Below are 22,646 nucleotides of genomic sequence, written 5' to 3' on the forward strand. Positions count from 1 at the left end.
TTTCACCTGTGCACACATGTACTTGTGCATATGACAATAAACTTGACTCTGATTTTGACCAATGGGATCCAGAGCAACAGGGTCCTCAAAATGACCTGGAGCAATAGGAACTGGAACCAGAGCTGGACCAATGAGAAACAGAACTGGAGCTGGAGCCAATGAGAACTGGAACCGGAGCTGGACCAATGAGAAGTAGAACTGGAGCTGGAGCCAATGAGAACTGGAACTGGAGCTGGAGCCAATGGGAATTGGAACCAGAATTGGAGCAACGGGAACTGGAATTGGATTTGGAGCAATAGAATCTAGCACTGATGACACATGACCTGCCAAGTGCTTCTAGCATTTTCTATGTTTTTCAAAGAAGGAAGCACATTCAGTGGTAATAGCACATATAGTGAAATAACCAATCTATCAGAAAACAGTTGTTATTCTGCTGTTTCTTTCACAAATCCCCAAATGAAGCAGTTTGTTCATACTGCAGACTAAGAAACTTAATACGTATTGTTGATCATTTGTATTTAATTATTTGAAATTAGATATACACAAATATTTCAGTAAATAATAACAGTGAGACTGCAGACTTCAATAATAAACCAATTAACTCTAGTTTTAACTCCTGGAATACACCTGGAAATATCAGAGAAGTATTGCGTAATAACAGTATATTGCAGTTTAAACAGTGATCATTCGATAGATAATCTAAACATTTAAAAAATGATTACAGGTAAATCACAACAGTAACTTTATGGACAACATGAATTTTCCTTCTGTTTTTGTAAAAGTACATACTATTGCTTAGCGAGCACAGCAAGTCATATAATTTACCATCAATAAAGTATATAACACACACAATGTTATCATTTATATAATGTGAAGGTTTGACCAATTTGAACACCTTTCCTTAATTTAGAAAAAGCTACTAACAAAAATTCTGCTCACAATTTTTGAGACATGGATACAAAAATGAACCACAGTTTCAAGTAAGCATTCACTAATATTCACCTGCATAATTAGCCCATTACATATTATTTGTTACTAAGAAAAATATTTTGACTTGCCTCTTTTATATAGGTAAAACCTAGACCAGAATACAAATAATTTCAGTGTGTACATCATACAGAAAGTTCAGCATATAGAGAAGGCAAGAAGTATTAAAGAAGGATGAAAGGTAATATACAATTGCTGCATCTTTAAAAGATGAAAATGTATAATCCAAAATACACTGCTTGATTATAATTTCGATTGCTAAAATTATTGTAAAACCCTACACTAAAGTGGAGAAGTGTATGTTATGTGTATGTATACCTAAATTAAAAAAAGCCAAGTAATTGGTGGTTTCCTTAGATATTTATATTACTTGTAGCAAAAATTACGTGATTAGTCATTGCATGTGTATGATACAAAGAAATCACAAATCCAATAAACAGGAGAAAACATAATGCTTTTGTTCTGAGATAACTATTAACAAATTTAATGCCTTAGAACTGTAGATTCCAAAAATTTTGTATAGACATATCTGCTGGCTTGTGATGTATTAGATTTACGAACTTATTAAGTATTTTGCGCTAGTCTTCACTGTGGCAGATGCTTAGCAGTATGCCAGAAATTCAAGTGTCTGGGGGCAGAAGTGGGTGTAGTTATTATTATTAAGAAGAAAGTGTGTGGGAAGCTGAAAGATCTGAAGGTAGATAAGTCACCTGGAACAGATGGTTTACACCCCAGGTTTCTGAAAGAGGTAGCTGAAAAGATTGTGGAGGCATTAGTAGTGATCTTTCAAGAATCACTAGGTTCTGGAATGGTTCCAGAGGAGTGGAAAATTGCAAATGTCACTCCACTATTTAAGAAGGGAGGGAGGCAGAAGAAAGGAATTTATATGCCAATTAATCTGACCTCAGTGGATGGGAAAATGTTGGAGTCAATTGTTAAAGATATGGTTTTGGGATACTTGGAGGCATATGATAAAACAGGCCAAGGTCAGCATGGTCTCCTTAAGGGAAAACCCTGCCTGACAAATCTGTTGGAATTCTTTGAGGAAATAACAAAGGAGAGTCAGCGGATTTTCAAAAGGCCTTTAATAAGGTATCATATATGAGGCTGCTTAACAAGATAAGAGCCCATGGTATCTGCAGGAAAGATACTAGCAAGGATAGAAAATAGGCTGGCTGACAGAAGGCAAAGAGTTGGATTAAAGGAGACTGATTCTGGTTGGCTGCTGGTGACAACGGGTGTTCCGCAGGGGTCAGTATTGGGACTGCTTCATTTCATGTTATATATCAATGTTTTGGATGACAGAATTGATGATACCAAGGTAGGTAGAGGGGCAGATATTGTTAAGGAAGAAGGGAGTCTGCAGGACTTAGACTGGGAGAATGGGCAAAGAAGTGGCAGATGGAATATAATGTAGGGAAGTGTATGGTCATCCAGTTTGGTAGACAGAATAAAAGTGCAGGCTATTTTTTAAATAGGGAGAAAATGCAAAAATCAGAAATGCAAAGGGACTTGGGAGGAATCTCTAAAGGTTAACTTGCAGGTTGAATCAATGGTAAGGAAGGCAAATGCAATGTTATCATTCATTTCAAGAGGATTAGAATATAAGAGCAAGGATGTAATGCTGAGGCTTTAAAAGGCATTGGTCAGACTGCACTTCCAAGTATTGTGAGCAATTTTGGACCCCTTATCTAAGAAAAGATGTGCTGGCATTGGAGAAGGTACAGAGGAAGGTCACAAGAATGATTCTGGGAATGAAAGGTTTAATGTATGAGGAGCGTTTGAAGGCTCTTGGCCTGTACTCACTGGAGTTTAGAAGAATAAGGAGGTATCTCATTGAAACCTATCAATTGAGAGGCCTAAACAGAGTGGATATGGAGAGGATGTTTCTTGTAACGGGTGTATATGGGACCAGAAGGATCAGCCTCAGAATAGAGGAACGTCCATTTAGAACAGAGATGAGAAGGAATTTTTTAGCCAGAGTGTGGTGAATCCATTGCTACAGATGACTGTGGAAGCCAAGTCATTCAGTATATTTAAAACAGAGGTTTATGAGTTCTTGGTTAGTAAGGGTGTCAAGAGTAATGGGGAGAAGACAGGTTTAGGAGGGACAATAAATCAGCCCTGATGGAATGGCAGAGCAGACTCGATGGGCTGAGAGGCTTAATCCTGCTCCTGTGTCTTATGGTCTTACTGTCTATAGTTGTACTCGTCTTTTGGGAATGTGTAAGAATGTCACACATCAAACACTCTGAAATGTCAATCAGCAATGATAATTTGCAAAATGAAAACAGCAGCTAAGTAACAACACCCTTCTATGTGCACCTCCTTCAGTGAGTAAGGTAGTGCATTTATTTGTCATGTGTACTTACGACATGTGTATAATACATACAATTTGCTGTGTCTCACATACTACTTACACTGTATATACCTAATTTTTCTCTCTCATAGCTCTAAATAACATCTTGATAGAGCAGTTATGTGTGGGGTGCAGCTATCAGGAATATTTTTCATAATGTACAACAACATTCTAGTCTAAAAATTAAATTAATTATATTCTTCAAAATTTTAGAATATCTGGCTTGGAAGCTTATTTTCAACAGTAGGTCTACTAGCCTCCAGAATTTGACTAAGACAACTCATTTTTCATTTCATTAGTTTTAGTTTTACTCGAAGTCCAAGTTAAATGCATTGTATAATTTCATTAATGAGATGTTAAGATATTTTAACTAATGGTACTACATGTACATTTTGATAAGTGAAGTAGAAACAGGTACAGGAGCCTTAGGTCCCACAACACCAGCTTCAGGAACAGTTATTACTTTTCAACTATTAGGCTCCTGAACCAGCATCAATAACCTCACTCACCTCAACATTGAACTGATTACTGAACTCAAACTATGGACTCACTTTCAAGGGCTCTACAACTCATGTCCTCAGCTTTCTTTCTTTATTTATTATTTGCTTTTATTTTGTATTTACATAATTTGTCTTTTTTTGCACATTGGTTGCTTGTCCATTTTTGTGTGTCGTTTTTCACTCATTCTATTGTATTTCTTTGTTCTACTGTGAGTGTCTGCAAGAAAATGAATCTCAGGTACATGGTGATGAATAAATTTACGTGGAACTTCGAAATCTGTGCATTTTGGATGAAGTGGAATCCACAAACTTTTTGATAAAGTCAATCGTCAGCTAATTTGACCTTTACTGAATCTATGCATTTCCCTTAGCTAAAATAACTATATATTTAACTTATGAAAATAGGCATATGTATAGACAATTTGATAAAATGAAATGTACAGATAATTTAATGAAGTGAAATGCAATGCTATTTTGATTAGTGAATGCACTCTTATTTTGATTCAATAAATGCATGCACACCGTATTTAAATAAAATGCATAGCAATATGGATATGTGAATGCTTAGTTCTGATTAAGTAAAATGGATGGGTGAAGCTTATCGAATATTGAAAGGCCGAATGAAGCGGATGTGGGCTAGTCAAGGACCAGAAGGCACAGCATCAGAATAGGAGAACATTCCTTTAGGACAGAGATAAGGAGAAATATATTTTGCCAGAGGGTGGTGAATCTGTGGAATTCATTGCTATATACAGCTGTGAAAGTCAAATCATTGTGAATATTTAAAGTTGAGGTTGATAGGTTCTTGATTAGTAAAGGCCTTTCTCATCAAAGTTTATGAGGAGAAAGCAGGAGAATGGGGTTGAAAGGGATAATAGATCAGCCATGATGAAATAGCAAAGCAGACTAAATGGGTCAAATGGTCTAATTCTGCTCCTATGTCTTATGGTGTTATGGATTTCTGCCTTGAGTACAGTATACTTGATTTGAAGAGAAAGTACAGAAGAATCAGGGATCTGGTCAGGGGTCAAACTGGGACATTCATGACCTACTTTGACTGTGATACAAACACAGCACATATTTATCTGCAACCTCTTAAGCATACTCGTAAAAAAACTAAGTGTTTTGTTAAATGATCTGAAGTGGCACAAATTTCAGCTGTGATTAGAACATTGTAAATAGAGCAGTATAGCACAGTACAGGCTCTTTGGCCCAAGATAATGTGCCAACCCTTTAATCTTCTCCAAGATCAATCTAACCTTTCCATTCCACATAAACTCCATTTTTGTTTCATCCATTTGCCTATCTAAGAGTCTCTTAAATGTCCCTAATGTATCTGCCTCTACCACCACCCGACAACACATTCTATGTACCTACCACTCTTTGTGTAAAAATCCTACCTCTGACTTTTACCATATACTTTCCTCACTACACCTTAAAGTTACACTCTCTTGCATTAGTCTGTCTCTTGTACACCTCTATCAAGTCAACTTTCATCCTCCTTCACTCCAAAGAGAAAAACCTAGCTCACTGAATCTATCCTTATATGTTCCCTAATCCAGACAGCATACTGGTAAATCTCTTCTGCACGCTCTCTAACGCTTCCATATTCTTCCGATAATGAGGTGGCCAGAACTCAACAGAAAACTCCAGGTTTGGACTAACTAGCGTTTCATAAAGCAGTTCTTGAACTCACTTCTGACTAATGAAAGCCAACACACCATATGACTTCATAACTACCCTATCAACTTTTGCTGCAACTTTGATTAGGTTACATATTTAGGATGAATTTCCATTCTGATGACTCACCAAAAAATTCAGTATGGCGAGCTGCAGAGAATACTGACACTAGGTTAGAAAATTAACAGTTAACCATCAAATAATTCTGAAATTACCCTTGACCATTGTTTTTTTTTGACAGTGTGATCTCTTGGTGCTGAAAACATTGCATAGACCAATCTGTATCTATTACACTTCAATTTAACCCTGTTCAGTATTAGTTAAATCTTTGGTAAGGCAAAGCCAATGGAAAAATAGCACCATACAACAACTACAAAGGGGAGCATTTTTTCCTTTTACAGAGTCAGTTCATAGACTATCTACTGAAGCGTAATCACCCTCCAACTACCCCATTAACCCATATCACCTAGTCTTCCTCTTTAACAGATATTCTCCTTGTTCTGTCCATCCTTCCCACCACCTTCTTCCTATTGCTCTTTTTCACATTATATGTCAATGATTCGGATGAGGAAGTGATGGTGTTATGGCCAAGTTTGCAGATGATACAAAGATAGGTGGAAGGGCAGGTAGTGTTGAGGAAGCAGGGAGCCTGCAGAAGGAATTGGACAGATTGGCAGAATGGGCAAAGGAGTGGCAGATGGAATATAGTGTAACCAAGTGTATGGTCATGCACTTTAGTAGAAAGAATAAAGGCATAGATTATTTTCTAAATGGGCAGAAAATTCAAAAATTAGAGGTGCAAAAGGACCTTGCTGGTTGAGTCCATGGTAAGGAAGGTGAATGCAATGTTAGCATTCATTTGGAGTGAACTAGAATGTAAGGGTAAGGATGTAATGCTGAGGCTTTATAAGGCATTGGACAGACTGTACTTGGAGTATTGTGAGCAGTTTTAGGCCTCTTACCTATGAAAAGATGTGCTGACATTGTAGAAGGTCCAAAGAAGGTTCAGGAGAATGATTCTGGGAATGAAAGGGTTAACATACGAGGAGTGTTTGATGGTTCTGGGCCTGTACGCACTAGAGTTTAGAAGAATAAGGGGGTATTGAATCTATTGAATGTTGAAAGACCGAGACAGAGTGCATGTGGAGAGGATGGGTTCTATAGTGGCTGAGTGTAGGATCAGAGGGCACAGCCTCAGAATAGAAGGACATCCATTTAGAATGGAGATGAGGAGGAAGATCTTCAGCCAGAGGGTGGTGAATCTGTGGAATTCACTGCCATGGACAGCTGTGGAGGCTAAGTCACTGGGTGTATTTATGGCAGAGGTTGATAGATTCCTGGTTAGTCAGGGCATCAAATATTACAGGAAGAAGACAGAAGAATGGGGTTAATAGGGACAATAAATCAGCCATGACGGAATGGCAGAACAGACTCGATGGGCCGAGTGGCTTAATTCTGCTCCTATGTCTTATGGTCCTCTCTGAAACCTCAAATTCCCTTTGTTATCTCTTGTTCCCAGTTCTGATATGCGGTTTTTCAACTTGAAAATTTGAGTTTGTTTCTCTTATGACAGGTGCTGTCCAAGCTGCTGAATGTTTCTGGCATTTTCTGTTTTTACTTCAGATATCCAGCATCTGAAGCATGTTTTTGATTTTTATGGCCTGTTTCTTCAATTTATTGGTATTCATAGAAATTACCATAAGTCAATATATTGATCATTGAGAAGTGAAGCTCATCTGTTGTTTGATGCTCCAGTTTGTACAAAAGACACAAAGGCCTCCTTTATGTGGCAACATACTTGCAAAGTTAGTTATTAAGACGTGAAATGATCTGAGATTTTTTTGGTCTTATTTGAAAGGCATCACCAAAATTCTTCAGAAATTCCAGCAAAAAGCCGGAAAAACCTAAAACACCTTAAGCTCATTGTGTTCATTGACCTCAAAACTGCTTCAAGCTTGACCACACTAAATGGCTGGACAGCCTTGTTTTGTTACATGGTCTTCTCCTGAACACGTGTTCCTGAACAATTTGGTAAATGGAGCAGCATGGCTTTGATTCCAAACTTTAAAAAATAAACATATGTCAAAAATGATTATTATTAACCAAAGGAAAGGAGAATAGAGTGCCTTATGGACAGAGGAAATATCCATGTGTGGTTCTTACAGGGTGCCATATACTAGAATTGTTTATTGTAATTCAAAATACAACTTAGATGTATAATGGAATTTAACTGATTCAAACAGCGACGAGAGGATTAAGCTTCAAGATATTGCTAAGAGTAATGAGAAATCTGACATCCTAAAGGGAAATACCTGCTACTGATAAATGGTAATCACCTATAAAATGATTATACCACTTTTCTAATTGAAGCACATCATGGTTATAGGGCGTTGTAAACATAAGGAGTTTCAAATTGCTCAGTGGGCTAAGAATTGGTGGTTACATGCTTGATCCCCAAGCACATGGATATTTTTGGCAACTTGACACAGGCATGTATGATTATGTATAATCATGCATTTAAAATGCTTCAAAATAATTGCACAATGATAGAAAAATTATGAATGAAATTCCCTTTACATCTTAATCATATAAGTTAATATTGAGTAAAGTTCTTTGATGAGTAAAGAAATTAATGTTTGAATACAGAAAGTAATAGACTTATACAAAGTCCAAGCACATAGATGATTATAAAAACTGATTATAAAGGTGAAGATGGAGCATTGAAATTTTGAGGAAGAACTCCAGAGAATCACTGTCATTGGTGATTTAAAAGCATGAACCACAGATACCAAAAACAAGACAGCTTAGAAAGATGCCACCAGAAAGAGAGTGGACCAAGATCTAGGAACATCGCTTCAATCAGAGGAACATTAATGAGTTGATAAGTACATCAACAATTCTCCTTCAAAATAATAATCAAAGAAACTATTTTCCTTATTATACGGATGCCAAATCTATAATGACCAGATTTAATAAGATAAGGTCTTAATATATATATTTCCCTAATTATTTTTGAGAAGACACAGAAATAAGATTATAAGACATCACCTTTTCTTAAAAAGAAAACTATGCTCCCATTTCTGACTAAGTAATGAGTTTGGAATGTAGGATGATAAGTAAGTAATTTAATTTAAAAAATCCTTTGTTCTAGAACCAAGTCAGTCGCCTACTCCAAAAACACCTCTTGAAGAATGAATGGAAACAATTTTCCACAATGCTTTCCTCTGTGTCTTCTGACCTCAAAGTAAAACAACTGAAGCACAAGTTTCTGCTGGAAAATAGTCACAAATTTCTACAATTCTATTTATCGGTTGTGATCAGGCTTCACATGAAATACACAGTTGTATAAAGTATCAACGAAAATATTATTTTTTATATACATACTTGAGTATATGTATTTTGTGTTGGCAAAATGCAATCTACTGTAATTGTATACTTCCAGCAATTGTATACCATCTCTCCTATATTTTTCAAATGAAATTCATACTGAGTCTATATTTTTTCCTTTGATAAATTCTTGTTACATATATATTCTTTAAATCTGTTACAAAGTTAAAAATACAATAAAAAAACAACATTTTAAAAGCACCCTCTCGGGATTTATTTAAAAAATGATCTTCATTATGTTACTGATCAGCTATAGAGATGGGCCTGATCTGAAATCACAGGAAGCAACATCTTTTTACAATAGGCTAGTATCAGAAATACATCAAAAACAGTTTAAAAGGATATTCAGGTTTTTAATTATGAGCAATACCTTTTGCGATTCATCATCTATCAAAGTTTAACTTCAGGTCCACAAGGTGAAATGCTATTTTTTAATAATTATAGTAGATACAGCAAGTATGAAAAGGATCTCGGATGTATTGTTGCATTAATATGGGGCACAATAACCAATAGCACAGTATCTAGAGACCTGGGCTGCTGAAGTGATTCCAATCCCAGTAGAGCAACTTGATTACTTAAATTTGAACACTTAAACTAAATCTACAAACAAAAATTAGCATCAGTGAAGTTAATCATTGAACTGGTGGATTTTCATAAAACTCTACCTCATTCACTAAGGGTTTTAGATAGAGTTTTAAGGGAAGGAAGGAAATTTATCAGGTCTGGCTTTGACATGACCCTAGATTCACCAAGGTGATTAACTGGTAGATGCACTTCTAAATGGCAGGAAGCTACTCTATTCAGGGGTAATTGGGTGATACTAATACCACCATTCTATTAAGAAAAAAACATTAGGGTAGAAGTGTATCCATTATTGCATGCTGTATGCATGATACTAAGTGCAATGCCCATTATATACCACTTCTGATATCACCACTATTCAGAACAGGAATGTATCACGTATGACATGTGAGAATAGTGACCAAGAATAGATTTGTATTAGCATTGCTTTTTTCAGCAAGTTGACAACTCAGTGGATTCTGTTACCTGCTAATTGATTATGGCTTTACTTGCATGGTGCAAAAAGAGGCAAAGGAGAATAATGTAAATAATCTAAAGTGTTTACATTGATGAACATCTCGAGTATATTTATAAGCAAATTAAACAAAGCCCTAGAAGTATTCTACCTGTACTAAGAGTTCAATGGAAATGTCCTTTATTAAAATAACAGATGGAATATTTGAACAAATAAACATTCACCAACAAAAAAGGCATTTTGAAATAAATACAGAAATGATAGGAATAGTTAGCAAATCAGGCAGCATCTGTGAAGAGAGATGCACAGCATTAAGGCTGATTTATACTTGTGCGTACTAGCTTACACCATAGCCTATGCAAGTGGGCTTTGCCGTTGTGAGCATTTATACTTGTGCGTTGGTGTGTCTGCATCGCTCTGCAATTCACCGCCAAAATGCTAGTTGGTGGTGGGGTTTATACGCCACTGTGCTGAGTTTCTTCATGTTGAAACTCAACATGAAGAAACTCAAACTTCAAATGATGGCCACTGAAACTGAAGGAGGGTGAATTTTTTGTGCTTGTCTGGCCACTGAGAGACATGGACGAGGAAATGCATTTCAAATATTTTCGGATGTCAGCAGGTAGATTTGACGATTTGGTTCATCGTCTCCAACCATTTATTTCTCATCAGTGTATGCACAGTATACTCAGAGACTGGCAATCACCATTCGAGTTTTAGCTTCAGATGGAAGTCAAAAGGCTGTAGCAGCTAGCTACAAACTGGCATCAAGCACAGGGTCCTCCATAATTTCGGAGGTCTGTAAAGCTTTATGGAAAGCATTGCAGCCAGAGTTCCTTCCCTGCCCTTCAGTCGCCCAATGGCAAGCTATTGCAGCGTAGGAGGAAATGCGATGCTACCAAGCGGACCAATCACAGTTGTTACCGTCTGCGACGCCGCATCGTGTAGTTACATTTTGGGAGAGGTGCGAACCCTACAGCGTAGGGTTTGGCGTAGAATACAGCATAGGGTACACCGCTATGCCGTACCTACGGCATACATTTGACGCACAAGTATAAATCAGCCTTTAGCCTTTCAAGTCAACAACGTTTTATCTAAATCTTGAAACATTAATGTTGTCTCTCCTATCACAAATGATCCTTGATTGCTGAGTATTTCCAAAACTTTATCATTTGATTTCAGATTTGGAATATTTTGCCCTAGGTGGCTTTGATTCATTTTTTGTCCTAATTTCATATTAATTATATTTTATTAAGAAATAAATGGAAGAAGCTTAATTAATGTCAAGACTTTGACCTTGATGACCTGGATTATGTTTGCAGCCCACAATAACCTTCTAGTTAACCTTTATAATATGTTTATGAACTGTTGTTGAACTCAGTCCAATTTTAGCTTACATTTTAAGGATGTGAATACACATCATTACTGTTCTGAAACTGTAAATTCATAATGGGGATAGAAAATTGGTTATTTTGTTACAGGCATAACCACACTGAATGACTTATATCCAAATTATATTAATTTAAAAGAAATCTAAACCCTGTTTATCATAATTAGAGCAGAGAACTTAACGACGGTAAACAAGATAGGTCCAAATACTTTTTTTAGTTATAAAGTTTAGTGAACCATTAAAAAGGGATAGTCTCCCACAGATAATATAATTAGTAATTATTAGATTAAGTCTGAATGAAAAAAGTCCTTGAGAATAAGAGTTATAGAAAACAAATTCCCAGTGCTCAGCCAAAGTAATATAGTTGTGTCCAATTTGATTAAAGATTTGTAGGAATCACTAGTGTAGGAAAGTCTGGGATAAAACTGCTATCCAGTATTAGCATGAGTACTTTAAACACTCAAAGTACCTCCTTCACTATACAGTATGCATGGTTAGTTGTTTGTCTTTTTGAACAGAAAAATTAAATTTTGACAACTGTATTAAGGAATAATACCGTAATCACATACAGTATTTCTTAAGAGTAAATTTTGTATGTTGTCATTGCCAGAAGACCATGACCACAGCATTCAACTATCTCACATAAGTATACAAATGAACCAAATTTTGACAGATTTTAAAGAATCCTTTCCAAAGTAATGGCAACGATTTCAGGTTTGATTCTGGATAAACTTCCAATTCAAATTCTGACACCTGTCCACTTTCGAGTAATTTAAAGGTATTGAAATGAAATAAAAGATTAAAAGTTTAAAGAAAATCAATACTTTAAAAACACACACCCATGATTATTTTCCCTAATGTGTACTATGCCAATTGCTTATAAAATCTGAAAATGCTAGAAAATCTCAGTGGATCAGGAAGAATCAGTGGAGAGAGAAATACTTTTAGATCGTTGAGTTAAGAGACTTTACAGCATTTTCTGTTTTTGACTCAGTGTTGATTTGTTGTTTATTTTTCTGGTGAAAAGCTGCAAAGAGCACAATAGCTGTATTGTTTAATCTTGTTAATCTATCAGAATCTGTCATAAACCAGCATACTGGACATTAATGCCCAAAAACTATGCCCAGTTCCTATATTGTTTAAAAAATAAAATCATAAAGATGGCCTGGGAGAATTCCCATCCTTTCCTTTCAAAACATTATTTATGATTCATTATAGATTGGCACAATATACTTGTTGGAAGCATGACTAGTTGCCCCACTTATGAATTATCCAAAATGATGCTTCTTTACTTCTAAAGGACTTTTTCTACAAAGTTAATGGTACTCTGTGTAAAACATATTCCTCTACCCTTTGGAAGAACATTAGTAGACCCAGCTCACTGGTACCCACTGGGGCTCTGTGCAGAGTTTCTCCATGGATGCCTGAAGCTTTTGGAAGGCTTTGTCAAGATTATCATTTACAATGGTGTGATCGAAGTAGTGGTTGTATGCTCGCTGAATGCGGGAGCTCTCTTCCACCGTTTTCTTCAAATCTGCATCCTTAAAGTAAATAAAAGTAGATTGGGAATTATTTGCTTTTCGGCGGAATGTGCATGTTCTGCCTCACTAATTATTCTGCATTAAATAATATGATAGATTAACAGACACATTATAAAGGACTATGAGACAGAAATGTGTCAGTGGATCCAAACTTTGGAAGTGGAGTTAAAGGTGTAGTCATTCATTGCATTGTGTGGCCAGCAAGGTAACGATGCTTTGATGCCTAATATCTGAAATCACATTAAATTAAGACAGAAATTTTCCAGCAGCTTTTTATGTGTTCCCACCCAACCCCCAGGAACATTTTTCCGGGCTTCAGGCTGATAGCTTGCATGGAAGCAGTCATTCTTGCAGCTGACATCTTTCATCCACACTGCAAACAATAGTCTCATATCATGGGCACAAGGTAAATAAAATGTTCAATCTCAATAATAGCTTTAGATTGTATTTTAGTGTTTTTGAGTGTCAGGAACATTCACAAACATTAAACTCTTTTCTATCTTTGCCTGCAAGTGGGGGCTTCACCAGCTGTAAAAAGGTTTGTGTAGGTGGTCTCTATCAGGCATACATGTTGTTGTAATTAAATATCTAAGCACCTTGTGTTCGCTGATCAGATTTTCACTGAACAAGTTCATGTCAGTGGACCTGCTTAGGATGTGTTTAATCAACCATCAGCAGGGAATTACTGAGGAAATTCCTAACTTATATTTCTATGAAATGTTTAATGGTTTACAGTTAATTAACTTTCTTTCTTTTATTATTACCTTTTAAAATGTACTTACACCATGCTAAGTAAACACTGAAATATTTTCACTGAGCTGAGATTTGATGATATTGCCTGGAAATAAAATTGATTTACACAAATGCAACTTACAGTTAATTGTTTCGTTGTAACTCCCACATCAATAGCTGCCCTGTGCATTGCTCGGAGTGTGTCCAGGTCTGGAGCTTCAATAAATACCACGTAAGGCATGAATTCAGATGTCCGCAGAACCTTCAGTGCCTGCAAAAGATTGGAACACTAAAGATTGTCTCAGTATCATGACCTTGATTTAAACAACATCCTAACTCATTCAGCCAGTAAGTGGGAGTGAGTGGGAGTGAGTCAAGGCAAGGGACACTCAAAACTGTACTTGATGTGTGACCCTGGATAATGGGTCTTGACTTGGGGACAATAATGTTGCCACTGGATGCTACTCCACACTGTCTCAGGTTTGTCAAACAATTATCTTCATGATAATCAGATTTCAAATTTGTTGTGCCATCTGAATTAGAATAAAACTGAGTGGAAAATTCAGGAAAAATGTACTTTGCCTTTGATGTCCCATTTTTATAATGACATGTGTACAAAGTAAGGACTGTAATTAAATAGATGGTTCCACAAAGGACACAGGCACAATTAATTGAGTGCCTCCAGTGCTGTAATGTTTCTTTGAATGTGCAGGGAGGAGAATATTTCAAGGGAATATCTGGAGGACATTTAGAGATCTTGGGCAGAAGAAGCTGATGGGCGAGTGAGGTGGGGTGGGAGACAGCTGAACATTTTGGTTACGAGGAGAAGGTACTCCTACTCACTTTGGGTCTATCTGTAGACTACTCTTTGGTCAATAATGAAGAGATAGCAGGAGACTAGAGAGAAGATGATTGTTCCCAGCCTTCACCAAGAACAGTCTGATAGGGGTTGTGGACATTTGGACAGTGTTATGTTTTGTAACTTCAAAACATTAAACTAATTCAATGGCAGGCATGAGAGTCCGAAATGTCAGTGTAACTTTGTGTTTACTTTAAGCGAGGTGTGTACGTATCACATGGTGGTGTGATGACCCATGCAATTCACATATTTATACATATAACGTGTAATGAATTATTTAAATGAACAAGAATGCTTAATCAAACAATATATTTACAATATTACTTGAATACTACTGAAATATTAAATACACAACATTCCTCCCTGCTTAGCTATAAACTCCAACTCAATAGAGGATATATCTCAACTACATACCAGTATACTATATAATTATAACTACTATACAGATATCCACAGGTTAGTAAATTTTTAAATGATCTGTTTAGATGTTGCAATTTTGTTCAGATTCATTTTCATTCCTGACTGCAGCTCAATTGTGTCTCTGTCTGTGGTTTCAATTGAATACCAAATAGCGATTTCAATGCACTTTTAAAGGTGAGTTATGCTTCAAATAGGAGCCACTTTGGAATGCTTTTTTTTTGTAAGATTCCACAAACTAAATGATCTCTCAGTGCATCATTAAGACCATTACTGAACTGACAATGCTCAGACAATCTCTACAATTGTGGAATCAAATGTGCGAATCTTTCCGCTGTAGCCAGCCATTTCTGCTGTTTTTTATGATTATTATCACCTGGTACACACTCCTTATGAACCCATGAATTCTTCCACTTTCTGCCTTTTCTGTCTGTATATGCTGGGCTGTTTTTGTTTACTTGCCATTCCTTGCTGCACCTCATTAGTTCAAACATCTTGCACACTTCAACAGGTTGGTAGTTGTCTCAGGTTCACTTTAAAAGTACCTCTTCACCACTGTTAAGTTTTGTAACTTCAAAACATTAAACTAATTCAAAAGAAGGCAAAGGACTCTGAAATGTGAGCCTAAATTCATGTTTACTTTAAGTGAGGTATGCACATATCACGTTGTAGTGTGATGACATTTGCAATTCATGCATTTATACATATAACCCATAATGAATTATTTAAACAAACAAGAATGCTTAATCAAACAATATATTTACAATATTACTCAAATCCCACTGAAATATTAAATACAGAACAGACAGGTGTATAGATGGAGAAGGATTAAAAGGATACGGGCCAAGCACAAGCAAGTAGGAATATCACAGGTAGACATCTTGGTCAACATGGGTGAGTTGGGCTGAAAAGCTTATTTCTATGCTGTATAACTCTATGACTCTTAACCTAGGCCATGATCCAGCTAAGTAAAGGCTGCCTTAATAAATGTGTAGAAATAAATGAGGAGTTAAGGGGGTTTCTAAAAGCTGGGAAATTCAGATAGGCCTGAGGAAGTGCTGAAAATTGCATTCTTGTAGGACTAGGAAGAGCAGGTTCTGTTGATATGTCATCCCACCAACCTCCTAGATCAAGGCTGCAGCCTTAAATCGATAGTTTCTACTGACAGCCAGACACTGTCCCCTGCGCCCCTGCCTGGACTTCCTTCCATCTGATTGTGGCTTGGTCTTCCATTCAGACTGTGAACCCAGTACAAAAAGATCTTGCTCTGGGTAGCAACATGTAACAAGTGTTGTGCCACAGGCACCAGTGATGGGTCCTAAACCTGTTATAACTTATATAAATGACTTAGATGAAGGCTACTAAATCTGGTTGTTAAATCTCTTGTGGCATAAAGATAGGTAGGAATGCAAACGATGAATCGCACATGAGGAGGATGCAAAAGGCCACAGATCGGTTAAGAGAATGAGAAAAGATCTGTCTGATGGAGTATGATGTGGCAAAAGGTTTTAATAACAATTTTGGTAGGAAAAATACGAAGAACCATATTATCAAAATGAGGGATTGTAGAACTCTGAGTTGGAGATGTATTTGAGATTTCTAGTGAATGATTCATGAAAAGGCTTGTAAAGCAAGTTGTTTTGAAAGCTAAGATAATGTTATTGTTTATTACACAGGAATTGAATGCAAAGGTAGGACAGATATGAGCTTTATTTATGTAGGGCATTAATGAGACAGCACCTAGAGAACTCCATATGTATTGGTCTCCTTATTTAAGGAAATATGGCAATGTGTTTACTAGAATGCATGGCCTGTCCTTTGAGGAAAAGATTAGACAGTGTACATCTGCATTCACTGCAGCTCAGAAAAGAGTTAATTGAAACATAAAAGCTCCTGAGGGACCTTGGCCGGGTGGATGTGGAGAGGATGTTTCTTCTGTGGGAGAATCAGAAACTAGAGATTGCTGTTTAAAAGTAAAGAGTCACATATTTAAGATTGCATGTTTTACCCCCCTCTTGCTAGGCTTTGAAATTCTCTTCCCCAAAAGATGCCTGAAGCACAATTTAGAATATTTTAAAGTCAAAATAGCTAGATATTTAGTACGCAAATCAATGAAATATTAGATAGGAATGCAGAGTTGATGTTATAGTCAGGCTGGCCATGATCTTATTAAATGGTACAGCTGGCTTGAGGGGCCAAATGGTCTACATCTGCAATCATTTTGTAGGTTTGAATTATGTCTGTAGGTCTACATGATTCATTTTGATAGACCAAGCACTATATTCTCTGGATAAGAAAGCTTCACCATTCTGGTGTGTGATGAAAGTATGAACATGACTGAGATATACTTCATCAGCAAGATATGACAGCTTTCATATTTATTTGCAATACACATTTATAGAAAATGGACACACCCCTAATATGTAATATCAGTGCTCATGTACCTAATATAGTGGGATAACTGTTTTGATATGAGTACAGAAATATTCATTGACTGGCACAGTAAAACTCTTTCATTTCAGCTACTCCTATTGATCCTTTGCTGTGCTGACTGATATGTAAGCAACCATTAATTTATTCTAAAATCATAATTTCAAAATATTTCTGAACTTCACAAATGAGGAGTGAATGAGAACAGACCCAAATTCATAATTTGTAGGTTTCAATGAGAATACCCCCAAAACTATCAAATACTGAAAGCCTTAAATAGGGTGAATGTGGAGAGGATGTTTCCTACAGTGGGGGAGTCTAGGACCAGAGGGCTCAGCCTTAAAATAGGAAGGACATTCCTTTAGAACAGAGATGAGGAGAAATTTCTTTAGCCAGAGGGTGGTGAATTTCTGAAATTCATTGCCACAGATGGCCATGGAGGCCCAGTCACTGAGTATATTGATAGGTTCTTGATTAGTCAGGGTGTCAGAGGTTAACGGGAGAAGGCACAAGAATGGGGTTGGAATGGATAATAAATCAGCTATGATGGAACGATAGAGCAGCCTTGATGAGCCGAATGGCATGATTCTCTTCCTATGCCTTATGGTCATATAATTTATAGGGCACTAAATTTAAATTTGATCTTCATTGCTACAAAAGAGTTTTCCAGTACTGTGATAATCATCCAGTGCATGAGTTTTATGGATTTCAACAGCAATTGGAATATATTTATTGCAGTGTTTAATATGTATCTCAGGAAAAGTGTATACTCTAGAATTCTCCACATTTATTTTGAATTTCAAATTGTATGCAATAGCAATGTTATGCCTCGGTTTTGATTCTGCCCATACCTGTGGGTTTGCATCCAGGATGCATATTTTTCCACTTTCAACAACCTCATGAATGGAATCAATCTTTGTTCCGTAAAGGTTTCCTTCATATTCGCCATGTTCCAGATAACGACCGCCTCTGATGTCACTTTCCATTTCAGCACGGGACACGAAGGCATAGATATGGCCATCATTTTCGTCTTCCTTTGGTTTCCGTGAAGTAACTATGACGAAGAAATACACATGAAGCTATAAGGATTTGGGACGAGTGGAAAAAGAAATACAGACAAAAGACAATGGCAAACAGACAAAAGAAAAGGTCATTTCATTTGTTGCTGACCCTTCTTTTCACTTGATAGAGATATTATCAGAGATGACTAGATATGAGACAGGAGTTATATGAAGAGAAGCCATTCTATCCATATAACTGGACAGGAAATTAAAGTTGTCTGAATTGAAATGGTAGATCAGTTAATTGGTATCTGAGGGATGAAGACACTTTCTCCTGCAGCATTACCAGTCTTTACTGTAGCTTCAATTACATGTGGCACTAATTTTGGAACTGGTAATCTTGTGTCATTGCATGGTGGGCCCAAGTCTCAAAGTAGCATGATTAGAACTTCCCACTAAGTAGCGATAGAAAATTTGAACATTTGGCAGGAGAATATATAGCCTCATTGATATCTGTTTCAGCTAGTAGAGTTACATTGTATAAATTGCCCGGAAGTTTGTCAAAAGTGCTGAAGCAATCCATGATGTTGATGCCTCCAGGATAATCATGTTTTGCCTTCAAACTTCAATCATAAACAGGTTAATAAAGGAAGTTGTTCCTGTGAAACCAGGAGCACCTGGAAGAAATATGATGTCTTTATCATTGTAAACAGCCTCTGTAATCGTATCCAAAACACCTCCCTGTCACCTCACTAAACTTTTTCTTTGATATACTTGTCTAGCTGGTTTATAACTTAATGGACTTCCTACGGAAACTCAGCATTAACATGCATTTTCAAATTCTCTTTGCAGTTCAGGTAAACATCAAAAATACTTGTGTTGGGTTCACCCTTATATTACCTCAAACATAAATGTGAAAAAATCTCATCAATATTCAATAGGGAAAATGAAGCCCACTTAGGGCAAAGGGGCGGGGGGACTTCTAGAAAAAAATATAGTATAATGAATATCTTTCTGCCAATCCTAACTTGCATGCAAGGTTTCAGATTTGTGGGTTGTTTCTATCCAAGCTTTGACCAAAAACATGGACTTATTTTGTGATGTGTATATTTGGATTTCTAGCATTTGTAGTTTCTTTTGATTTTCATGTTTTAAATTTAGACTTGCTTCACAGCAATCTTCCCAGATAACTTCCAGGAATTGCTGGCAGGCCAGATAGGTCCTTCAGTCCAAGCTACTACAAACCCTGGCAGCAAAGTAGCTTCAATTGCTTGCCCTCTGACGAGGTGACTGGCAAAGCTGTTAACAACAACAATAATGGTGAAAAAATGTTTCCTATTACTGAACTCCCATGTTCACAATGTGAGCCTGGAGTCACACATAGGCTAAAAGAAAGCTAATTTCTTTCCACAAAAGATACTGGTGCACCTAAAAACTGTTTCACAGCAAGAACTGTGCAAAAATAGATGGGACCCTTGATGGCAGGAGTTTTTGGTACTTGCACCTAAGCTCTGCATTTCCTGCATCCAATTTGCTGAATTGCATACAAAATAAATACGTATCTGTGTTATATTCTACAATGTTGGCTACATATGTTGTGCAGTTTATTTCTCTCCGAATGCCCCAGGAAAGTAGACCACCCTAACAACAAAATTTTGAGAAATGTGGGCATCATTGCAGCACCAAGGAATATTATACAGAAGACTCTCAGATAAGATCCGCCCCTTCTAGAAGTCATTCATCCTTGGTTCAGATCTCCTTTTCTGCTATCGACTGCTATCTATTGATGGTGTAATCTTACAAAAGAAATGTGTGCTTATTCAAGTTACTACTGCATGCCAGATTTCAGGCAATTATAGATGCAATTACCACTCCTGTACAGAGTTAAATTTCTACATTACAAGTCTTTAATCAGGATCAGAAGTATTAACACTGATAGATATTGTGAAATTTGTTGTCTTGTGGCAGCAGTACAATGCAACACATGAAGAATTACGATTAGTTACCAGAAAAAATAAAGTAATAATGCAAAAGACGAATAGTGAGGTAGTGTTCATGGACTGTTTAGAAATCTGATGGTGGGAGAAGAAGCTGTTCCAAGCACACTAAGTGTGCATCTTTGGGCTCTGTACCTTCTCAATTGATGATAATAATGAAGAAAGCATGCCCCAAATGATAAGAGTCCTTAATGATGTCTGCTGTTTCTTGAGGCACTGCCTTTTAAAGATGTCTTGATGGTAGGGAGGCTTGAGCCTGTGATGGAGCTGGCTAAGTTTACAACCTCTTACGATCCAGTGCATTGGAGCCTTCATACCAGGCTATGATGAAACAAGTCACAATCTGTGTAAATTTGCTAGAGTCTGTGGTGACATACCAAATCTCAAACTTCTAATGAAGTGTAGCTGCTGGCGTGCTTTCTTCACCATTGCATCAATATGTTGGGTCCAGGATAGATCCTCTGAGAACGTGAAGTTGCTCACCCTTTCCACTGCTGACTGCTCAGTGAGGTTTGGTGCATGTTTTGCTGGTTTTTCTTTGCATAATCTATTGCTTGGCCTCGCGTGCAAGGTTGTTGTTGTCACACCACTCAATCTATCTGACTCCTGTACAGCTTTTACAAGTATCCAGGAGTTTCACAGCTACTGTTTCTAACACTGGCCCAGAAATTCACCTACACCTTGAACAGGGCCCATAGAAATGTTGTGCAGCTGTCACATCAAATCCAGCAGTGCCCAAGCATTAGGCATTAATGAATGCCCGCTGTCTTCTTCTTAGGCAGTTTCACAGGTTGAAGGATGACATGGTTCTACTCCAATTTTGTGGAAAGTCCAGACACTTCCAGAGATGGAGCAGAAGTGTCAGGCGAGGGGCTGGTGGGTAGTCTCCTCCACCACATATGCAAGGTTTTGTGAACTCCTGACATAACAATTTGAGGCTGTTAATACCATCGCAATTGATCGTTCTCTACCTTGGCCAGAAACCCCCAAGCTTTAGTGGGAAAGTTGCATTTTTTTTGAGGAAACTTTGAGCAGAGCTTTGGTAATCCCGAGTATAGAGCCCTTGTTTTACGAGTCTGGTGTCACACCATCTGGGGATATCAGCTGGAGGGAGGGCACATCCTTCCAGTGAGTGTGGGGAGTTTTATTCATGATACCCTTTCTGGTACTTTGAGATGCCTGCTGTCAGTAGCCAGGTCTCAGGAGAATATAGGAGGGCAGTGATCACTGTTGACCAGTGGGCTGTGAGTTTTGTGTCAGGTCTCAGGTGCAGAGATTCAAACACTTTTTTCTCAACTGATCAAAGGCTATGCTGGTGCATTGAATGTGATGGCAAATTTCATCATCGATGCTTATCTTTGCTGAGGGGTGGCTCCAGAGAAATAACAACTTGATCTTATGTTCACCTTTATTGTTGGTAATGGGACATGGTGGAGGCTGTGTGCAAGGCCGATTCTTTCATACAGCTCAGTAGTGAATCACCAATGGCTTGTAGCTCAGCCTCTGAACGTGAACAAATGGCAGTGCCACTACATGATGCAGCTTGACTATGAGGACTACATTACTTGGCTTTGAAGTACAGTGGCTGTAAATTGAACAACCTCCCATTAGGTATGAAAATTAATTCCATTCCCATGGGAAGTTATTAAGAGGTGGGGCGCAGCATTGCAGTGAGAACACCAGAAAAAATTGTTAAGGCAATGACACAACCTTAATAATTTTGGACCTAATTGACGTTGCGGGGCCTGGGTCTGAGACTGAGAAGCAAATCGACGTTTAGTCAATTTAAGCACCGAGCCAGGTTAAAAAGATTAAGGCATTGAGGGTGAGGGTGAAGGACAAAGCGGTGTTTAGTTCACTACTCTGTGAAGTTTACTCACCTCAGTGCTGAACTGGCTGTGTAGCTGTGGCCTGCAGCCATTGGGCTCCTGTGTCACCTCAGACCTGAACTAGCTCTGTGGCCATGGACTCACTTTCGGGGACTCTATGGTTCATGTTGTGTGTGTTATTTGCTTACTTTTTTATTGTTTGCATGACTTGTTCTTTTTTCGCACATTGGATATTTGATGGTCTTTGTCATGTGGAGACTTTGGTGGATTCTATTGTGTTTCTTTGTTTTGTGGCTGCCTGCAAGAAGATAAATCTCAAGGTTGTGTATGGCATGTATACTTTGACGATAATTGTACTTTGAACTTTGAACAGCCTTATTTAACAGCACAGCAGCTCTTTGGGCATAGGGAAGAGGTGGTTGAGGAGGACCGTGGTGATGACTTTCCTTGTGGCAGGAAGCAGAGTGATCTCCTTGGCGTGAATAAGGAGAGAGTCTGCCA

The 22,646-nt window shown here is 37.6% G+C and overlaps 1 protein-coding gene across 7 annotated transcripts in view; it reads right to left on the reverse strand.

Annotated features, from left to right (window-relative positions):
- Window positions 1-507: 507 nt before the first annotated feature.
- Window positions 508-22,646, reverse strand: part of mpp2b (MAGUK p55 scaffold protein 2b) — a 602,124-nt gene continuing 579,985 nt past the window's right edge. For all 7 annotated transcript variants that reach the window (XM_063037930.1, XM_063037932.1, XM_063037934.1 and 4 more), the window contains 3 exons: window positions 18,170-18,372; window positions 13,755-13,883; window positions 508-12,880 (listed from right to left, as the gene is read on the reverse strand). In XM_063037930.1, coding sequence (XP_062894000.1) covers window positions 12,704-12,880; window positions 13,755-13,883; window positions 18,170-18,372 — 509 coding nt within the window. In that variant the 3' untranslated portion in view covers window positions 508-12,703. The remainder of the gene's footprint in view (window positions 12,881-13,754; window positions 13,884-18,169; window positions 18,373-22,646) is intronic.

Source organism: Mobula hypostoma, chromosome X1 (assembly GCF_963921235.1).
Source record: "Mobula hypostoma chromosome X1, sMobHyp1.1, whole genome shotgun sequence".
Classification (NCBI taxonomy): domain Eukaryota; kingdom Metazoa; phylum Chordata; class Chondrichthyes; order Myliobatiformes; family Myliobatidae; genus Mobula; species Mobula hypostoma.